The sequence below is a fragment of the Rissa tridactyla genome, chromosome 7 (genome assembly GCF_028500815.1).
Source record: "Rissa tridactyla isolate bRisTri1 chromosome 7, bRisTri1.patW.cur.20221130, whole genome shotgun sequence".
NCBI classification, from domain to species: Eukaryota; Metazoa; Chordata; class Aves; order Charadriiformes; family Laridae; genus Rissa; species Rissa tridactyla.
In genome coordinates, this window is record NC_071472.1 from 52,039,666 (window position 1) to 52,061,362 (window position 21,697).

At 41.6% G+C, this 21,697-nt stretch overlaps 2 protein-coding genes across 5 annotated transcripts in view; one reads left to right on the forward strand and one right to left on the reverse strand.

Moving 5' to 3' along the window:
* PIGL (phosphatidylinositol glycan anchor biosynthesis class L) overlaps positions 1 to 1,813 on the reverse strand; it is a 65,534-nt gene extending 63,721 nt beyond the window's left edge. For all 3 annotated transcript variants that reach the window (XM_054209336.1, XM_054209338.1, XM_054209337.1), the window contains exon 1: positions 1,546 to 1,813. In XM_054209336.1, the coding sequence (XP_054065311.1) occupies positions 1,546 to 1,798 (253 nt within the window). In that variant the 5' untranslated portion in view covers positions 1,799 to 1,813. The remainder of the gene's footprint in view (positions 1 to 1,545) is intronic.
* Positions 1,814 to 3,599: 1,786 nt separating this feature from the next.
* The window catches only part of NCOR1 (nuclear receptor corepressor 1), a 71,340-nt gene continuing 53,242 nt past the window's right edge, over positions 3,600 to 21,697 (forward strand). Inside the window, exons 1-3 of one of the 2 annotated variants that reach the window (XM_054209314.1) lie at positions 3,600 to 3,742; positions 18,123 to 18,300; positions 20,602 to 20,741. In XM_054209314.1, the coding sequence (XP_054065289.1) occupies positions 18,193 to 18,300; positions 20,602 to 20,741 (248 nt within the window). In that variant the 5' untranslated portion in view covers positions 3,600 to 3,742; positions 18,123 to 18,192. The remainder of the gene's footprint in view (positions 3,743 to 18,122; positions 18,301 to 20,601; positions 20,742 to 21,697) is intronic. The other variant, XM_054209316.1, reaches the window with a different exon arrangement.

Below are 21,697 nucleotides of genomic sequence, written 5' to 3' on the forward strand. Positions count from 1 at the left end.
GTAAGTAGCTGTCAGCATAAGATGTAAGTGTTTGTACCCTAAGATACTCATCTCAACATAAAACAAAATAAAAATCCTTAGTTTTCACTGCAGGCTCATGGATTCTGGTATAGCAGTATGGAATCTGGAAGATCAATTAAATGAGTTTGTTTCTTATGCACAAAAACCTGAACAATGTAATAACTGATTAGATATCAGTTCTGCAGAAAAAAAAATAATCTGGAGCTTTAGTAGATCATGAGAAGAACACAAGACAAGGGCATCATGTGCTGTGAAAAATCCTTGTCCTGGGAAACAGTGGAGCTTGTGAGAATCTTTCTGTCCTATTCAGACCCAGAAAGACCTCATTGAGAGCGCTGCTTTCAGTTTTTGATCACTGCCCTTCAAAAAAGATGCAAACCAACTGGAAGAGTCTAAAGGAGAGCTATGAGAATGATCAGAGGTTTAGAAAACATGATCTATAAGGAAAGATTGCAAGAAATGGGGTTGTTTAGTCTGGAGAAGATAAGACAGAAGAGGCAGATAAGTCTTAAAATATGTAAGAGGCTGCTACAAAGGGATACTCTGATTTCCATGTTCATGGCAGATAGCAAAAATAAACAAACAAGCTTAAATTATACCAATGATTTAGGAAAAAGTGATTTGAAGAAAAGCTAATGCAGCCCTGACACAGACCGCACAAGCTGAGGAACCTCCCTGGAGGTTCTGAAGAACAAACTCAGACATTTGTCTGCAGCAAATGAAGACACATCGGTGCTGCCTTCGGGTCGACTGATGGACAACATGACCTCGGGTTCCCTTCAGGCCTATTTTTTCCATGATTGGATTGTTACGCAACTGTTATTTTTAGATGTGTTACAGTGAATGTATCATTATGACATTAAAACTGGATCGTCCAAGCAAGTCCTCTACGAGATGACATAATTTCAAAGAGATGCAGGAAGGCTGCGCCTTTTTACAACTTACTGATGCTTCTGCACACAGTTTGAAAGTACCTCAGCGCTGTGACAGGAGACCGGATTGTCAAACCTCTGCACAAGGCTCAGATAGAGAGCGACATTTTGCTACTGGTCGCAACTGCTGACAGTCTGCAGAAAGTAACATTCTGACTCAAAGCCACCTGCACACGGGATGTCACGGCAGCGTGACACGATCCACTGTCATTCCACCAAACCGCAGATGGATGGCACAGCACCTCTGCCACTGCACGAGTATTTCCCAGCGGTGCCACGCCGCCATGGCAGCACAGTCCTAGAGGGCTGTGAAGTTCAGTGCAGCAATGACATCACGTGTGGCATCACAGTGGCATCACATTCAGTGCCACAGCTTGGAGGGGTCGCCCCATGGTACAGCCACCACTCACTACTTCGAGGCACCGAGACGTCATTACAGCCCGGCGGTGACGTCACAGCGAGAAGCCATACATGGGAAGGCATCATGGCGGCCTTCCCATGACGTCACGGGCAGGAAGCCCGGCCTCGAGGGGCGGCGGCAGCAGCTCGGGGGGGCGGGTGCCCCGCCGTTCCCGGCGCGTCCCTCCCTCACCTGGGGAGCAGCAGAGGACGGCAGGGCGGGCGCCGGCCTTGCCCAGGCCCAGCACCGTGGGGGCGAAGAACATCGCTTCGTCATCAGGGTGCGCCGTCACCAGCAGCGCGCGGACGCCGCCCGCCCTCCCCCTCAGGGCGGCGCGAGCCCCCGCCGCCGCGTAACGGCGCCGCAGGCGGCGCGCCCCGCCGAGCAGCAGCGCGAGCAGCAGCGCGAGCGCTGCCAGCCCCCAGCCCCACGGCCCCGCTGCCATGGCGACCGGCGCCGCGCGGCTCCGGCCGGATACGGGAGGGGCGGCAGGAAGGTTCCGGGGCACGAAAGGGTCCCCCCGCCTCATCCGTCCCGCCTCTTCCCCGCCTCCGGGCGGGGCCGCCCGGCCGCTGTCGCGGAAACGTGCCCCGGCTCCGCTTCCCCAGGGCTGCCCAGGAGGAGGGGCACACCGGCGGAAGGCCTCCAGCCGGGCAGCTAACGGGGGTTATTCCCCCAGGGACAAACCTTCATTGCCCGGGCCCTGCAGCGCACCAGATGACCCCGCTGCTACGTTGGGAAGTAATAACTAATAGTGACAAAAGTTGAGCTTTTCAGCATGCGGTACCTTTTATTCCTGTGCTGTGCTCTTCCCTGTGGAAGAGACGTGGGGTGAGGGAAACCTCAAAAGTAGGGCAAGAGGTGCTTATCTTCAAACACGTTCCACTGTCCCCACATCTGCTGGCTGTCCCAAGGGTGGCTGCAAGGGAAAAAAACACGTTTGGGTACGTCTTAGGAGTGAAGTCAACCATTGGAGAGGGCTGCAGAGCACAAGGAGACAGGAAGTAGTAAAATAAACATGAAAAAGGCAATTGGCTTGGAAACTTCTCAAGACAAACAGGCAATATGGAAGACAAGTGTTGGGTCAGCAATGGTGGTGTGTTAGCTGGGTAGGTTTAAAGAATAAAATGAGGAAAGCGATTCAGAGGAATTCAGCATCTGAAGAGCAGCTAACACCTCACAAAATGAGCTAACACCTCACCTGACCCCTCTTCACAGACTTTATTTGGACACTTTAACTTCCAAGTGACAGAGGTGATCATCAGCGTTCGACTGCAAATGCTTCAGCCTGGGGAGGTGTCACCTCACCTAAACATAGCACTTAACTGAGCGGAACTCAGCTACTGTAATAACGACATTCCTGTACAATACCTGGTTTATAAGTAATCCTGTTTGCCACAGGGTGAGCCCCTCCTTTATTAGTCTGAATAAATAATCGTGTGGACACACATCCCGCAAATGTGGGATATGACTTCTCCTATTTAATGGAAGTTGTAATAACAACGAGATAATTTAATCTTGTCTAATGGTATCTTTTTTTTTTCCCCATAGTAAACCTGGTAAGAGATTAACTTGTGATTTTAGCGCATCTGGAATTACATATTTGCGGGTAAAACACCATGCAGATTTCAAGTACCTTACTGAAAAAGCAGGGAACAATTTACATACTCCTTATTGCGGGGGGGAATGATAAAAAGCCATTTGAGATTTTACACCTCTCACATTTCGGACGCTGTTCCTCGCCAAAAGCACGACGTCAGGACAGCGCGGGGGCCCGGCGGGGCCCGGGGCAGCTTCCCGCGCCCCCCGCTCTGAGGCGCCCGCGGCCGGTTATCAGTTATTATAAATTTATATCGATTTGCGGTGAGGGAGAACGAGGCGGTGCGGCTCTCCCACCCCCTCCAGTCAGTAGCATCACCGGGAGAGCCGCCGGGCCGCGTTCCTCAGCAGCCGCTCGCCTCAGCACCGCCGCGCCCCACGCTCGCCTCATGGCGGCCGCCCCCCCCCGCCCCGAGCCCCCTCAGCGGGGAGGGGGAGGGAACCCTTCCCCGCCGCACCGGCCAGCGGGTCCTGGAAGGAGCATAGCATCCCGCCCTCTCACCGCGGGGTCCGCCCGAGGCTTCTCGCGGGCTGGAGCCGCCTGGGCAACACCGCAACGGGCATGGCGGGAGGCAGGGGCGAGCCGCCGCGGCCGGTAGAAACCACCGAGCCGCCGCACGGCCGTTTGTTCGGTAGCTGCCAGGACCTGTCGAGAGGGGGCGGAGCCCACCGAGCCGGGGGAGGGGAGGCAAGATGGCGGTGGCGGTGGCGCTGAGGTTGAGGTGAGACGCTGCGACCGTCCAGCCCCGCCGAAGCCTGCCGCCTGGGCCGCCCCAGCGCCGCGCCGTCGGTAAGGGCAGGGGGCCCGGCGGGGCGGCGCGGGGGTGGCGGTGCGGCCCGGGGGGGCAGCGGGGCCTAGCGCCTCCGCTGTGAGGAGGAGGAGGAGGAGGAGGAGGAGGGGGAAGAGGCGGGGGCCCCGGCCATCCCTTCCTCCTCCCTCCTCATAGGGGAGAGTGCTGCTCTCGTCCCCGGGGGGAGTCGGGGGGGTGTCCTTGGGGGAGCCGCCGGTGGTGGGGGAGGTGGGCGGGTCAAATGAGGGCCGGGGGTGCCTCCGGAGGGGGGTGTGTGTGGGGGGGTGTGGGGGTGTTTGCCCCATTTACGCTGTTGGTGTGCGGGAAGGTGCGGAGGGGACGGTGGGGCGGGGGGTGGCCGTGAGAAGTGGCCCCGCGGGGAAGTTTTTTGGAGATATCCCAGAGCATCGGTGTGTTGGGTGTTTATCCCTGCCCTGTAGGTAGGAAAAGTGCAAGTTAAATAAAATAAAAATTAAAAAAGGGCTAGTTTTTAAAAATCGGCTGGGCCAGGAGCGCGTTGGTGCCTGAAGATGTCCTGCTTCCAGAGCTCGCATGTTGGAGGTGCATCGTGTCCGCCTGCTCCAGCCCCACATGGAGGTTGTCAGTGGTGGGGAGTTGTTGCTGATGCTGAGTTATTCATTTAGGACCTGTAAACATCCCCAGCTTCTGTCATCTCGGGGCTGCTGGAGGGCACACAATGGAAGTGGCTTTTTCTAGAATTATTCTGACTTGATGGTAAAGAACTTTGTATGTACTGATTTTCCTGTACTTAAAAAAAAACCCGAGGCTATCAAGTTGGTTGCAGTTAGACAAGATTCTAGATGGGCGTGTGTGCTGTTAGTATTAGGCTCAAGTAAGTACGTACGTATTCTGAACAATATATTGTCCAAAACGTGTTTCTTCTTGTTTCACAGATATGGACTTAACAAGTGTTTTACTTTTCACAACTCTAAATAATGGTGTAACCTTAGAATTAAAAAAAAGGACAACTTACTACAACAAGAAGGCGTTGTCTAGTTTTGAATACTTGGTTTTGTGTCAGCATTCTTGTATTCTGCAGTATTTTTAGATATATTAGTATAATTATGAACTTCTGGAGCTCAGGTAGGGATTTTTATCCTAGGCTGTATGATCTCAGGGGGAAAAAAAAACGGTGCTATTATAAAAAACATTATTATTGTGGTAAGTAGGATGGCTGTGGGCACAGCTTAAGTGGCTGAGTAAGTGGACACATAGCATTGTGTCACTGCACATAAGGACTGTGCAGATCTGTTGCAGTTTTGCACTGGAATTTTATTCTGCAGAATGTTGTTATTCCTGATTAACTAAACAACCTTGACATTTGGAAAGGAAGTATGTAATATTTGAAGTGGATTTCTAGTTAGCTTAAATCTAGTGTCTTGGGTTGAGGGATGAGAGACCTTCATGCTTATCCCAAGGATTCAAAAGTTCAGATGAAACAAGCCAACTACAGTGACCCTTTTTGCGAGAGCATGGTTAATTTTTTCTTGACGTTGCTTTTCTATGTGATATAGTATAGGCTGATAAGGAAAAAAAGTTCTGTTGAGCTTTATGTGCAGTATAATTTGCCTATTTGAAATATACTGTTTGATATTGGACACTAAAATACTTAAACTTGTTACTGAAACATGGGAAAGAGCAGGATTTTGGAATATTCTTTGTAAGAGTTATAATGTGTATTTTTTAATGTGTGGAGAGGCTATTACAAGTGTTACTTCCACAAGTGTTACTTCTCTCTAGCTTGTTAGTTATTGTATGAATCAATTAAAAGTAATTCTCCAGATTGAAATTACATGCACAAAATCAGAATATATTCACTTTTCTATATTGTTGCCGATGATGATTTATTTTAAATACAGTTTATCTCCTACATTTTAGTTGCTGTTTCTGGGCATATGTGTTTTAGATTGTGATCTAAAGGGATCTAGAAAACTCTCTCAAAAACCCTGGTAAAAGTAGGGACAAATTCTAAAGCTTTCTTTCAGTTCCCTCCCTCTAGTCCCCTTCCACAGTTCTTGTGATTCTCTAACTGCATCTTTCAAGTTATTTAATTTCTCAGTTACAGCGTGAGTGAGAGATGCTCACAGGGAAGGGAAGCTGACTCTGCTTCAACTATGTTAAGTGTATAAAAGTAACTGATCAAGTCTTCTGTGCTAGAAAAAAATATTTTCTGTGGTTTTTTTCACTTATTATTTTCCCAATATTGGCATTTAGCTTACTCTTCCAAAGCTCTCGGCCAAAGTTTTGGTGAAATGTTTTATTCCTCCTCTCTTATGCTTGCCTAGAAAGTGGTTTTAACGACTGTTTTATTGTATGATCAAAAATACTATTTGGAGTTCTCGTGTGTGTAGCTACTTAAATTTAAGATTTTGACAATTGTTTGAGCTGGAAAGGATCAATGCCTCATGCAGGTGCACTGCAACACAGCACAATCTCAAGAACAGACTAGTAACCAGACAGTGGTTTCATAATGCAAACAAACATTTCCTGGATGCCAGTCTTGAACTCTTCAAGTCATTTATGTTCTTTACTCAAATTTGAATCAGTGTTTTGGATGTCAAGCTATTAACTGAACATGTTACCTTGTCTCTCTACTATAAATGTTCCAGATAAAAATTCTGACCTATGCAGGACTGCTGTCAGTAAATATTTACTTAGTGCTATTTCTAAATTATGCAAATAGCCAGGAACGTGGTGAATAGATCTCCCATTTTAGTTTCTCTTTCCTTTAATGATTCTCCATCTAGTAATGATGTTTTGCGATGCTCCCTTCCTCTTTCATGCTAGTTCAGTGTTTATTCACCATCTGTTAAATGACTATCGCAGTCTGGGCCTACTGGGGCTTAAGTTCAGTTAGTTGGTGAGCATGCAGAAAGCTTGATCTTACCTTGGAGCTATGTTTCCTCCCAGTATCCTAAGATAGATTTCTATGTCCTTGAATAGCTTCATCTAAACCACTTGTGTAGTGTTGCCACTCCCAGACTGATTTGATATGCATTTTTTTTTTTTCTTCAGGCTTAAGGAGGATGTTGGTCTGTGTGGTTTTGAATTCAGTGACTTCACCTGCTTACGATTGCAAAGGCTATTGCAAAATTAAGATACTGTACTGGTACAAAGATGCATCAGCCATCTCTGAAAAATCCTATTGTTCATAACTCTCAGCAGTAAAAAATTCAGAAATGAAATTTTTATGCAGATAGATTACCTGAACAAACTGTTGACCAGGACTTAAAAATTCAGTGCACGTTGAGTGACTAGTTTTGGGTAAATCTGAAAATGAAAATACGCTCGCAAAGATAGCAAGGGAAAGAACACCTATAAATGAAAAGGAAGAGGTGAAGTATAAAATATGCTTAAACTAGTGTGATGTCTCTCTTAATACCTCCTCTTGTGCCATACATCCAGTTGTGCCTTATGCTGTGCTGCAACAAAAGTGTGTTTGGTTAATTCTCTTTGTAATCTTCATGAAGTCAGAGTCCCGTCAGAGTTGAAAACAGCGGCAGTTGCCTTCCCTGGCTGCAGGGCACGGGCCGAACGGTCCACCTGAAACATCCACTGGGCCATTACTGGGGGGGGTCCTGGGCAAAACCTGGGGCTGTTTTGAAAAGTGGATGCTGTCCTGAATGGATTAAAACGCATTACTGTTTCAGGGAAGATGTCTACCAAATGTGAATATAAATCAACTAGGAAACCTACTGATTCCTGTCCTGTTTGTCAGTGTTAGAAAGTTAAGCCCATGTAAGTTGATTACATGTTCAAGTGCTGTTCAGCAAACTAGATAGGTATATTGTTACAGTTCAGCTGTACTCTTCACCTCTTTAATAGTTGTTGGCGGGGGGGAGAGGAATTAGTTTAAATCAAAAAAATTGTGTATACTTTGTTATCCACTGTAGAGTTTTGTCTCAGGTTCATATTTTTCAACTCTTGTTTCTGTTCTTACGCTACCTGAAATGCTGTATTGACAGAGAAGGGGTGTCTGAAAGGTGGGAATTCTCCCATATAATCTGTGTAATTTCATGGGTTAGCTTTCTTGAAATGTTATTCCCAAAACCTTTCTTAGTAAATGTGGTCACTTACCTGTTCCATTATAGCCATTCTTTAGGCGCTGATGTTTCACTGTCGTCTCAAAGATCAGACTTAGGCATATCTAGAACCTTGAAGTTCTGTGTGTTTTTTCCCACAAATATCAAGGTTAACTTATACTGTTCGTAGTTCAAGATGCGTTTCATTCTTCGCCTTTTTCTGTGACCTAGAGGCTGTTGTGTGAGTCGCAATTGGAGTTATATTTTTATATGTTGCTGCATTCCTTGTGAAGCAGAACATCTCAAACTTAATCATAAATGTAGTAACAATAACCTTTGTTTCCAGAAGGCCCTGGTGCATTTCCTGTGGAGTATCTGAATAGACCTAGCCATTGCTCTTATGTACAGTAAATTTTTTTCTTATTTTAATGTTATTGTATTTTCAGCTAAAATCTAGACTTGATTTTATCTGAACCCAGTCAACTGAGGACAGTGATGAGGCTAATACTTAGGTTCTCCTGAACCCTTTTATAGATGTGGTTTCTCTCATAACACATCGTAGTTTGTGGAGCTATGGGTTTAGTCAGTATGGATTAGTCAAGTTATATTTCCTCTTCCAAACCAAAGCTGCTTTAAAAAGCTGTCACTACAGATATGGTTTTGATAACGAATGAACTACAAGAAGAAGCTGGAAACTTGAACTGTGACCACGTAATTTCTTGCATTAGATGATGTCAAAAGAAGTTTTACCTACAGACGGATTAACAGTGGAGGGATAAATTCATGTGCAGTAGCTGTTTGTAAAGTGCTTGTGCTTTCAGTGCAAGATGGAGAAGTAAAGTTGTTGTTTTGAAATAATATTTTATGCGTAGTGTATGATATATATGAAGTTTGGTATCATCGTGGTTATCTCTAAATCATAGGTGAAATGGGAGGAAATAGGTGAATTTGAGTAAACCTCAGTGAGTTATTGGGCGCTGACTCATGAGTGAGGATGACGTGCCGAGGAAGACTGTCATAGTTCTTATCACTGCTGTTTGCGTAGCATCTCTTGAACCTCTTGCATGCTCCAGACTGGTGTATTGGAGGATGCTTGGGTTGATTTCTGTTTCACCTTAAAGTTTTGTGGGTGGAGTTTGAATGCTTCAGTTGATATTTCGTAACCAGTTGAATTACCCCTGTGGCAGGGATGGGGCCCTTCATAAGGGATAAGGTAGATGTCTGGGGTTTGGGAACTGCTGCAGTTATCTCAGAAAATAGCTGTCTCCCCTTGTGAATGAGAGACCTTGTCTGTTTAGTGTTTGGACTTTGTAGGGTTTTGCTTTGGACATTCAATTCTGTAGGTTTGGGTCTGGTCTTTGGCTCATGATAGTTTTCTGTGGTGTACATGAACTGCATGCTATTTGCTATCTTGGCACACTGAGAATCTGGTGTTGCTAGGAAAACCAAAATATGTTTTAAATGTCTTTAGAATACAAACTGTCTACTTTTCTATGATATACTTTTACAACCAAAAAACTTGTAATGTGTGTACCCTTCTTGGGTTTAAATAGTTGCTCAGTGGTACTTGTAGTCAAGGAATGTCTACATCCTTCACTTCCATTTTCGAAGGGAGGATTTCCACCTACCTCTCTTGGATAGCTTTGCTGTTATTGTCACCCTGCTTGGCAGAAGAGAGTTGGATAGGTTCCTTCACAATCAGTAAGTGCTATTCCCTGATAAAACTCTGAAGGGGAGGTTTCCTCCCTCAGGGATTCTCCGTACCCCGGTATGCTAGCATGTTCACTGGTAAGCGGATGTTGAAAATATGTGCTTTTATTTGAAATGTATGCACTCAGCACCCCTCCTCCTTTTTTTTTTTTTTGTTTGTGTGTGTGTGTGTGTGAGGCAAGTGGGTAGCTGATTAGAAACTTCCTTAGATGTTAACGTAGTGTTAGTTTTTCCTGTTATGATCCCCCATATAATATGGCAAAGTTGTGTATAGCCTGGGTCTTGATATCATGTATGAGCAACTTTTCTTTAAGCTCATAAATTACAGGAGGGATTAAAATAGAATTTCCTGGAGAAGAGTATCTTGTCAGCTGAATTTGATCGACCTCATTTTGGTAGAGCACAAATTCTATTTGTATTTGTAGTTACCTAGCAGGAGAGAGAGAAACTGTTATTTAAAGATGAAGTATAACAATGTGATCCTGAGATTTGGCAACAGTTTGGTTGTAAATTGCATATGCAACCAGTGTTCACCTCTTGGAATGGCAACAAAATAATTTTAAGTACTCTTTTAATACTTATTTAATATTTAATGTTCCAAAAGCTATTACTTAAGTACTGTAAAGAGTTGGTAGTCTCTTAATGGAAAATCTTTTTCTATTAAAATTTGAAGTATCAAATCCTATTTTAATTTTTTCCCTATCTTGATGCAGATGGAAAAGTCGTGCTAGAATAGAATATATGTGACATCTTGAATTGACTGCTGTAATGCTCCTTGACTTCTGTCACTTCTGTAAATTAAAGTATTCCATGCTTCCATGTCATCTAGAATATGAGTCAGATACTGTATAGCATAATTGTGAGTTAGTGCTTTGGACATTCAGAAATAAGATGATATTGTACCCTAGTGGAAACTTCAGGGTGTGAGAAGGGTCAAATTCATTTGTGTGGTCTTTTCTTAACATCTTTTTTCAAATACCCCCATTTCTGTATTTATGGCTTGATTCATATGACGTTAATAATGGAGATAATGTTATTTAGTGTTGCTAGTAAAACACGGCCCTATAGATGTTAATTTTTTTACTGTATTTCTAGAGAGATAGAAGTAGCAATTTTTACGCCAATAACCTTTTGAGTAGAGGGAGTGCAACTACGTGAAATAAAGTTCTCAGGATTTTATGGTATATTTTAAAAGTCTTGTCACAAGAAGAAAAAGCACTTGCGCATGTGGAATTGTCATGGAAAATTCAGCAGTTCTCAACTTGGAGAAAGTATGTTCATTGTTTCTATTCGTTCTAATAGCATATGCCCATATGCTTTCACTACGAGCTTCAGAGTATTCTGCAACATAAAATTGAGTGGAAAAAGATTAAAGAAAGTGTGGAAGAGGTCCTGAGCTTTGAGGGTGATGTCTGTGTTCTGCAAAAATGGGAAGAACAGTATTCTGGAACATATTTAAATAGCTGTTATTTTAATTGTTTTTAATTTCAGCATTGACCTATTAGCATTTTTTAGTTGTAAAATGCAAAGAATCTTTCCTCTTTTGGGGAATGTGCCCAACAGATTTTCCAACTTAGAAGCACCACCTGTAAGGTTGGATATTGTAGCTGGAATACGCTTCCCTTTAGTTCTTGTTTTAAAGCACAAAGTTATCTCAAATCTGCTCAGGCCTCAACCTCCTGGTAGGTTCTTGAATGAAAACCCTATGTCTTTTAGCATTGTCCTGTCTAATAATCCTGTAGCTAATTTTCTTGCTTACCATCCCATTCCGCAATACTTTGCAGAACTTTGTAATCAGACTTGAAGGGTTAACATAAATCAGTTTGAACCCAAACTTATTTTCCTTGTCACTAAGTTTTTTCATTGTTGTTTTTCTGAGTAACTGTCATAAGACTATGCTGTTAATTGGACATTAAGGCAGTGACTGAAGGACTAATTACTGCTCTTGAATTGTCTAGTGCTTTTTTATTTAAGACTTTTAGATTGCTAAGTCAGTCCTAGTTTGTAACGGTACTGTTCCCGTTCTGAGCATTGGAGTTTTAGATGGTAAGTAATGCTTGGCCTTTTACTGTGCCTGTTAGTTTGAATAAATAACTTTTTTTTTTTTTTTATGGAGGTTGGACCCACTAAGCTATTTTTAGAAATCTGTTAGAAATGTACATGTTAGTATTTTCTTGTGTGTGGCATATCCCCAAGATGCAGATTTGGTGTTTTTGCTTGAGTGTTTGAACACATTGATGATTATCTGACAAAATAAAAATACCATTGGGAAGATTTGTTTTGCAAATCTAGTAATAGACTTGAAGAGTTTTACTTCTGTGACTCTCAGCTTGTAATTTTGGGTTATTCTATGTGAGTTGGAGCATTGTCTTGAAGGTACAGACCCAAATCTGTAATTCAAGAAATGTAGTTATTGTGGTTTAATAGATTGGCCCTTAAATATACCCTGTTTTGGTTTGTTTTTTTTCCATGAGATTATTTCATTACGTTTTTATAAAGTGAAATCACAGAAAGAATTATTCACAAGTGTTGTTATCACGCTTTGGATAAAGCCTTTCTAACCACTGCTCAAACAGTCCCTTCACTCTTCATTTTCTCACCAGAGTAAACTTTGAATAAATATCCCTGAATTTAATTTTGTGATTCATTGTAGATCCCCTGCATGAGGCAGAGCCTTCCTCTTCCTTATTCTGCCATAGTTTAGTTACATCAGAGCTCAATTTACTAAGGTTACTGATTTAAAAACAAAATCCCCCAACTCGGTTTAAGCCTTATATGACTGTAATCTAATTCTTTGCACTCTTTGTATCACACTTAGTTTCCTCAAAAACAAGATGAGGAAAATTCCCAAAAGGATGTGAAATTTAATTAGCAAATGTTGGTTAAGTACTTCAAGATGGCATGAAAATTACTCTAAATGCAAAAGTATTAGCTTGTTTCGTATATGCAAAGAGAAATTGAGTCTCCCTGTGAGACTGGTCTTTTATCCACGAAGGCGAATGGGAAAGTAGGGGACCGGCTACTGCAGCACACGGGCCGTGGTCCCACACACCCGGAGTAGGTGACTCTGCCGTCCCTCTGGCCTCTTGACCCCTTCCCTTCTGCTGGCATAAACATTTGTGTGGCTACGCGTTGAGCGGTTTTGGGGAACTGGCCTGCTAAAAATAGTCAACAGTTTTTAACCTGCTGTATTTTCCCGAGTGAAGGAGTGTTTTTTGGGGCAGCGCTAGCTTTTGTCTGTTTAAAGTGCTGCAAGACTTGAGTTTTATTTCCCATTCACTCATTGACTATTTCCTGAGTAGTCTTTGATAGATTTCTTAAACTTTCTGTTGTTCGTTTTCCCATGAGTCTACTGAAGATAGTACATACTTCTGCTTCCTTCTGAGGCATTTTGAGATCTGGAGATCAAGAGATACTATTCTAATTAGTATTCCCTCATAGAAACCAATCTGAAATTGTGCTATGACTGTTGCCACTATAATACCCAGTTCTAACCTATTTGTAACTTACTCAGATTTCCCCGCATACGACAAATGTAAGTGCAAACAGTAGCTTTTAAGGGGAAGCCTGAATCGGATCTGTTCAGTAGTTTGAGCTGGCCAAAGAGAAAAATATTGTCATAACTTTAGAAATAAATATTGTTAAATCATTTCCGTGCCCGAGAAGCTCAAATTAACACAGGGACGAGCATCTCTCCACGGTTCCTGAAACTGTAACTCTTGTCACTGCTTTTTCTCAGCTGGGTGTCTTCAGACTTTTCAGTTTCTTTTCTTTTTTTTTTTTTTTTTCCCTGACTCTTTGCTCCTACTTCTCCTGTAACTCTTTTTTTTTTTTTTTTTTTTTTTTTTTTAATATTATCCATTTGACACTAGACACTACTGTGTTTCCCCATCCCTTGTACGTTTTACTGCAGTGTTTGGGAATGTCAGCGAAGTGGGACACTATAGCAGAAAGGACTGGGTTCTGAAATACCAAACAAGAAAAATTCCTTCTGCCCCTTCTAATTGTCAGCATTCAGTGAGACAGACAATTTGCCAGCCTGTTTGGCAGCTGTATGAAAGTATTCATGACCGAACTTATCTTTGTGAGACATTTAAGGCAGAATTCCAAAGTCTTTAACAGTTCTCGTAAATGTTTATGTGAGGAACCTCTGAAATTTGCAGAATAACATGAGAAGGTATGAAAATACTTGTCTGAAAAATAGAATCTTGCTGTCATTGACTGTGCAGAGTCAGAAGCTGATTTCTTGTATTGTAAGTTGTCAGGGGTGCTGAAAATGAAGATGAGCAGCCTCTGTTCTGGCAGAGAAGAGGGAACCAGTGGAAGGATCGGAGAGGCAGAGAGAGTTAATAGCGAGGAGCTTTAAAGGAGAATTCTGATTGGATTTGAGTGGAGCAAGACGAAGTTTGTCATGACTAATGGAAACAGCAGTGAGGAAAGCCCGGATGAGATTGTTTACAACCTACACACACAGTTAGAATTTTATGCAAAAAGGCTGCCGTATTTAAACATAGTCTGAACATATGGAATTTTGAGAGATTACAGCAGGAAGCTGTCATTGCCCTCACTGACCAAGAAATAGATTAATGAAGAATAAATTGTGTTTGCTGGATACATGCGAGCAGATGCTGAAGAGAGGGGCAGATGCTTTTAGATGAACGGTCATAAAGTTGCCTGCAGAGAAATAAGAGTTGAAGTAAAGTACTTACATCCATAATTGCAGAATTAAAGTAGCAAGACAGGGAGAGATGAGCAGAATATTGGTGGTAATTCTGTAGGCAAATATTGGGAAAAAGTTCTTCCCCCCTTCCTCCCCCCCAGTATGGCAGAGCGTAAACCAACTTGTCCTGTAGGAGACTGGGGTCTGCAGGGCTTGTGGAGAGGGCAAATTAGGAGAGTGCAGGCACATATAAATGTCTGTAACAAGAAGAGGAGGCTTAAGAGGGGAAGGAGATGTATTTCAGTGTCACTTTACGTGTTGTACTACAGTGTTGGTTTTGTCTTGACAGAAATGAGATCCTGTGCAGAATCCCCATCCTTTAGTTCCCTCCCTACCTTGTAATTGTCAATATGTAACCATGTATTCTCCTCTGATGTTACTGCCCTTATCTCTTCCTGTGGTTGTGTCAGTTCCCCTGGGGAGGGGAAGAATGCACCCCAACCATTGATAACTTAATTTTTTTCTTTTTTTTTTTTCTTCTCTTCGCTTTCCACCTCTCTTATTGACCGCAATTATGACCTCTAATGCTGTTTCTGTTGCCTTCCTCTGTTGGCGGCTTTTCTTTGTTTAACCTTTATTTTTTTATTATTATGGTGCTACAAACATGATCATACTTGCAGTTCTCAGTAGGAAGGCCATTAGACTGAATTTTTTCATACGTATTATGTAAAACTTGTAGGTTATGAGATTAGGGGTTTCAGCTAACATTGTTGGATGGATGAAGGATGTCTGTGCTTGTGCACTCTGCCTGCCTCCCCCCCGCCATCATTCCATGTCTAGCACAGAATCTGGAGAGGTGGTCAGGACCTTTCGTTGTCGGTTGTGAAAGGTTCTTATATATCAGTGAAGATTTCAAGACTAACAGTCCTATCACAAACCTAACAATCTGTACACTGAAGTTCTTGTGAATGAAGAAATAGCCTTTATAGCATCATACAAAGTGATCGCGGATTGAACTTTCAGCACCTGGGTTAATAATCAGCCTGTGGGCTGGACTGAATATTGAGAAAATAAGAAGATGTAACTTGACAGAGAGAAACTAGAAAGGACCTTGAATCATGCAGTAGTTGGCCTGTATTAATGTGTGATTTTCAGGTGGTTGCTCCCCTGATCTCCCTTGCATCCCCAGATTTGCCAGACTGTGGTCAGCGTGTAAGAGAAGAGAATAAGAACAAGATGAGTATTGATACTTTCGCAGAATCTGGTGTGTGTTTCTGGCTCCCTGTGCCTCAGAATGAGCATCACAGGACTAGAGATGGTTTGGAAGTGGTTGACAAGAAACAGCCAAGTAGACTAGGATTTTCAGTGTGGAAAAGATATGGCTGAAGGGATAGGATAGAAGTCTACAGAATCTTCTGTGCAACAGGGAAGAAAAGAATAGGAAGTAGATGTTTGGTCTGTTCCAATGCCAAAGCTAGAGATATTAAAGAAAGGTAGCAGGTCAGGAGCAAACAAAAGCTGGTGGTTTCTCATGCGAAATGCCACTAAACTGTAGAAGTCCTTGCAACAAGCGGTTGTGAATGGTGAGAGTTTATATTAGTTCAGAAAAGAGCTGGACAAACCAATGGAAGAGAAAGCCATTAAGAAATCTTGAAGAGAAAGGCTGTGACTCGAGGAATCCCTGAGCCACAGGGAGTGTCTCAGGGAGCCACTAGAAGGCTGGAGAGTTTGTTGGGAAAATACAGGTGTGTGCTCCCTAAATGCCTGCTGCTGGCCATCCTCAGCCACAGCATATTGGGCTGAAGAAGCTTTGGTCAGATCCAGTATTACTGTCTTTATTCCTCACTAAAGTTATTAAGGTGTAGCAGACATACATATATATATTTTATATATATGTAATTCAGTTAGATAATTTCCACATATTTATGAAGACTGCATATGAAGATACAAAGCTGGTGAGGGAGCAGAAGTTAGAGTTATCAGCAATTCATCAAACTAACATTTATACTTTTGTAACCTTAAACTGCTTGAGCATCCTTATACCACAGAGCCAGTTGTTCATTTAATAATAAAAGTTCACCAGCCTGTGATGGGAGTAGTTATCACATTAGTAAACACTGGATTGAGCTGACAATTAGCTATATGCCATAGTTTTATATGGACTTGCATGGAAGTTGAGAGAGAAAAAGGGTTTTTTTGCTGTAGTTTGGATTTAGGAATACATTTGTGTGTTCAGCTACTATACCTTACGACTAACCAGTACAATGTGTGTTAGCTAAAACTGCTTGCTTTCTGACAGTGTTTCTTGATTAATTGGGAAAGTGTATGACTCAGACCTATTAGACCATCACACAGTTGGTAAAGATGTACTCTAATGAATGCAGCCATGAATGATGAAGTATAATAAGTGTTAATGGTGAAGAATTCTTTGTTAGAACTTGTCACTTGGATATGAGTTATGGTACTATAATAGATATATAGGCACTATAAAGCACACAACTAATGATCTGTAGTATTGCTTTGAAAGAGAAACTGTAGTTTTCTTTAATTTTTCATATCTGATATTTGTTTAAGCGGTAAATCTAAATAAACGTATCTGTTTAACAGGTAAATCTAAATTTGTCTCATTAGTCTTGATAGTCCAACATGTAAAACTTTCTTTCTTTGGTGGAGAAGTGGGGGGAAAAAACCAACCAGAACAGGAATGATAAAATATGTCAGATAAACTTTAAGATCTGTTTGTATAGTGGTGCCTGGTCCTTTCCTGATCTGATTTTGTCTATTGACTGTTAATGGAAAATCCAGTTCAGAAGTATAACTTTACATGTGATGTTTGTGAAAGGCTGCAGATTAACGTGCTTTGAAATGAAGCCATCTAGGCAGGGATCAACAGTTACTTTATTTGAAGGTCTGATATGTCTGCTAGGCTCTGGACCAGAGGTTGAGAATTTGCTACAGGTCCGATAGAATTCTATATTTAATACATAGGCTCTAAGGATTGCATCTTTTGAGCTACTGGAGAGAAGCATCTTCTGTTTAAAAAATATATTTCCTGCTTTTTTGATTAGAGCCGTAATTTACCTGCTCAGAGCACTGATGGGTGCAGTGCTAAATCAGTCTGCTGATCTTCAGCAGCTGAAACTATACACAGCTTCATAGATGCTTGGACTTCGTTAGTGAACTTGTCTGGATTTTTTCAGTATTTAAAATCTTCCCCAGATCAGTATGCGTTTCAGTGTTCACTGTAAATCTGTAGCTGGAGAGTACAGTAGAGGCAAAGTAGTCATTGAATGTCAACTAAGCAGGATTGTTTTAAGGCTTCATAGGATACTCAGTTTCTGGCATCCCATATGAGACAAACTATGCTGTCAATTGAAATAGTGGTTTGGGGTTTTTTTTTTTTTGTAACTGCCTTTTTTTTACTGACTTCTTTTGTCAAGCTGCTGTTAGATGGTAATAGTATTTTAGGGCTTGATGAATACACTGTGGTTTAATGAACTGTATGTGGCATTGAGTAAAGCAGCCCTAAGACTACCTGAATCCGAAAGTAAGAAACAGTTCACAGAATCCAAAAACTCTGTAAAAGAAATGAAAGTGAACTTCACGTTGTGCTGAAGAAATTTACAGTAAATAAAAAAATCCATCTATAGACTATTAAACCTCTTTAATGTCTATTTAAAGTGACGTATTTTTCTTTTAAAATCTTCCTGATTCAACTGGTAACTGGTAAAATGATGTATTCTGACAATATAATCCTCAAATCTTTGTGTAGACAATGCTGACATGTCTCATTTTGAGACCATTTAAGACCTGTTAACATGTTTCAGACTAGAGTAACCTATTAAATAAATACATCAGGAAAAAGCTTTTACTGGTAATGGTTGTTTTGCTTAGGTGACTATGGCTGTAATGTATTGTGAGTACATCTGGTACTTCAGTGCTTATCAGTGATCTTTTTTCCTTTAGGCGGTTTCCTAGAAACATGATTGCTTGCTGGTCTTGATCTCACAGCTTTGTGAAGACTTCTTCTCTGATAATGTCAAGTTCAGGCTACCCTCCTAACCAAGGAGCATTCAGCACAGAACAGAGCCGTTATCCCACTCACTCTGTCCAGTACACCTTCCCTAGCACCCGGCACCAGCAGGTAAGGACACAACAGGGTTACAAATTTAGCAAGAGTACAATTTGGGTGTTTGCTGTGCCAAACGGGATTATTTGTTTTTAACCAATGTAATAGAAGTTGTTCATATTTGAAAACGGTAGAGTTGCAGGTGAATGCGCCCAGTTAAAAGTGACTGGGGAAATCTGTCTAACAATGTTTGTGCCTTTGGAGTTTGGCTCTTGCGTTATACTTATTCAAGTCTATTGTGCCTTTGAATGAGGGTCTGACTGCAGTGTAACTTCTGGGAAGTGTAATCTATAGCCATGTGCTGCTCCTTGGTTCCTTCAGAAGTATTAACTTGAAAGGATATAATTAACTGTTGGAATTATGCCTTCCTGCAGTGCTGTAGCTGAAATTATTAAAATCCTTGACTACCATTGACTGCAGTTTTGGCTTTTTAAAGTTCTTGCCTGTGTGTTGGTGGTTTGTTTTTTTTTTTTCCCTTTTTTGCGCCTTCTTTCTTTTTACATAGACTAGCATTAAAAATATTCTATAAACTGTGAAGGTATCCTAAATAAAACCCTACAGCTTGTCAATATTTCCTGTTATTTAACATTTGTAAATCTACTCAAACTGGCAAAACGCTTTAAAAGTTTGCTTCTCTTAAAGGCTGTACAGTGAGAATGCTGCCTCCTCAGCAGGTTGAATCTTTTTGATTCTTACTTCCTCTGCTTTTTTATATTTGGTTTTTCATCATTTAATAGAAATGCTCAAAGTGGCAAAGGAAGTGTTTTGTCTGCTGAGGAGAACTGCTGCCAGTGTTGCTTAGGTAAATAGTTATGGGGTGGTTTGTTTTGCCCTCCCTTTTTTTTTTTCTTTTTTTTCTTCTGAAAGCGCTGCATTTTGCTTCTTCAAGATTATGTTTGTATCTGCTTTTTTTGGGAATTAATATAAACTTTCTGGTTTTATCATTGGTTTCGTGTAGTCTGAATAAATTCACTAGGGAATGTGTTCATAAACTTTTGTTGTAACTTTGCTTTAATTTGCTGATGTTTACTCATCAGAATAAATTTGGCCAACTAAGTGTGTCTGAGCCCGTATGCATTGATAGCAATAATTTTCCAAGAGCATGCAAATAACCTGTCTCCAGTTAGTATGCGTCTAATATGAATGCAGTGCTCTGGGTGTAACAAATCCTTTGAGAGACTGGACTCTTGGGGCATTTATGGGTACAAATTTTCTCTTTTTTACCCCTTCTTAATTAATCTCCCATTAGGCCCAGGAGTGTAAGAAATGAACCCACAGTCATCTTTGCTCCTTGTCTGTAAGGAATAGTGGGCTCTATTCTCTACGAGCTAAATGTAGTTCTTGACAAAATCTCCATGCAAGGTGGAGAATGCGAGTCTGAAATGTGAAAACTTGTGTTACACTCTGAATTTTTTCTGAAGCAGTTGTACTGGTGCTTCCAGCTATCTGTGTCCTGAGCCAGAATTAGGGGAATGGATTTCTAAGAGTCTCCTGCTTGGTCGTTTCTGCCGAGCATTTATTCTGCCATCCTGTGCTCTCTGTGGCACGGTCGGCTGCGGACGACGAGCTCTTGGCTTTAGAACAGTTCAGGTTTCCCTTGTTTTAATGAAATTCTCCTGCTGCTACAGATACTTTAGATGTTTTGTTCTACTTACATGTTTGCAAAAGGAAATTCAAGAATTGGAGCTTTTTGGCTTGCTCTGTATTTATTTTTAGATAATTCGTAAAAGCTAAATCTTATGGGTAATGACCTATTGCGTGTCTTACGGAGCTTCTCTTTGGTTAGTGCTGCCTGCCATACAAGTGGTGGAAGACCCATGTATACAAATAAATTGTCTTGTACCTCACTTAATTATGAATTGTATCAGTCAGAAGATGCATATTGTCTGACTCTTAGTCCTAATTAATAGGGTCTGATATAAAAATGGTGAGGTGATAACAGAAGGAATTACCTCAGGGTTGCTAAAATATATTTTCAGTTCATGACTTTGTAGTTGGATGTGCAAAATTGATTTTTAAGGAATTTTTTTTTAAGGGATATTCTTCTGCAGCTGGCTCATTTATGTTTTATTAGAAGTTGTTGATAAGCTAGGTGGAGTTCTTAGCATAAGTATTTAGTCTCTTTAAAGTTAACTTATAACTTAGAAATGCCATTTACAAACTTTATTTTTTTTGAGTTGGAATAAAGCTTTGGTGATCTGGTCTTGGTCTATATTTAATAACTTTGGAAACGATCATTCCGTGACACCAAAGGCTTTTTTGATCCTGTCTTTTGCACCGTTGTTACTGTTAACATCATGAGTGTGTTTCATTTAGGAATTTGCAGTTCCCGATTACCGTTCGTCTCACCTGGAAGTCAGTCAGGCAACCCAGCTCTTGCAGCAGCAGCAGCAACAGCAGCAGCAGCTCCGGCGCAGGCCTTCCTTGCTTTCTGAATTTCACCCGGGCTCGGACAGGTGAGGATGCTCGTTTTGAAGTATGTGAACAGGAATCTTCTGTGTGTCCGCGCTTTCTGTAAAGTTAGTTTTGACTTTTGAATAGAGAGGTTTTTGAGTTTCACAGTTTTTTGCCTGACTACTGGACTTTATTAATTGGTGCTCTGTTGTTGTAACAGTGTCGGCCTCCTGCGTTTGAGGGTTGGAGCTGTTGTGTAATTCCTCAGTTCCTTTGGCTTAACTAATATATTTATTTCACAGACAGGAAGTGACAGTCTGCTTCGCTTTTCCCACACCTCTGCTAACAAAACCGTCAGTAAACTTTGAGAATCCAAGTGCATACTGCAAACTTTTTAATGCTGTTTAGGCTAAAAGTGTGCAAAGTTTGTAACTTTCGATAATTTAATCCTGCCCAGTGGAAGCAACAATTGCAAGAATTGTTGCAATGTGAGTATTACCTGTCATGCTTCCTAGATTAGGTTTGCTTATTCAAGAAATGGTCTCTGTGTGGCTGGGCAAGTGAGAAACAATAGAGCTAATTGGGTATTTGGGTTGTAGGAACTGTAAAACACTGAAATGTGGCACAAAATGGACTAAATCAGAGTATGCTACTTCTGGTAAGACACTTGACAGCTTCATATCATTTGTTCTAAATACCCTTTTTGTCAGTCTCATAGGCCATTGCTGTCTCTGTGTAAATAGATGCCACTGATCTGGGATCCAGCAGGTTAACTGAGGACAAGTATAGTGGACAACTATAGTGAATTTTATGTTGTAATGTAGTTTCAGATTGGTAATATCCTACTTCTCAGTGAAATACGTTACATCACAGTGGATACTGATGAATGTTGAAATGTACATTAATACTACTGTGAGGTTAATAGGTTCAATGAAGTCTTCGGACCGTATTAAGCATTCATTTGACTATATACGTGAAGAATATTGGATGTACTTTGAAAACCAAATTTAAAAATTAA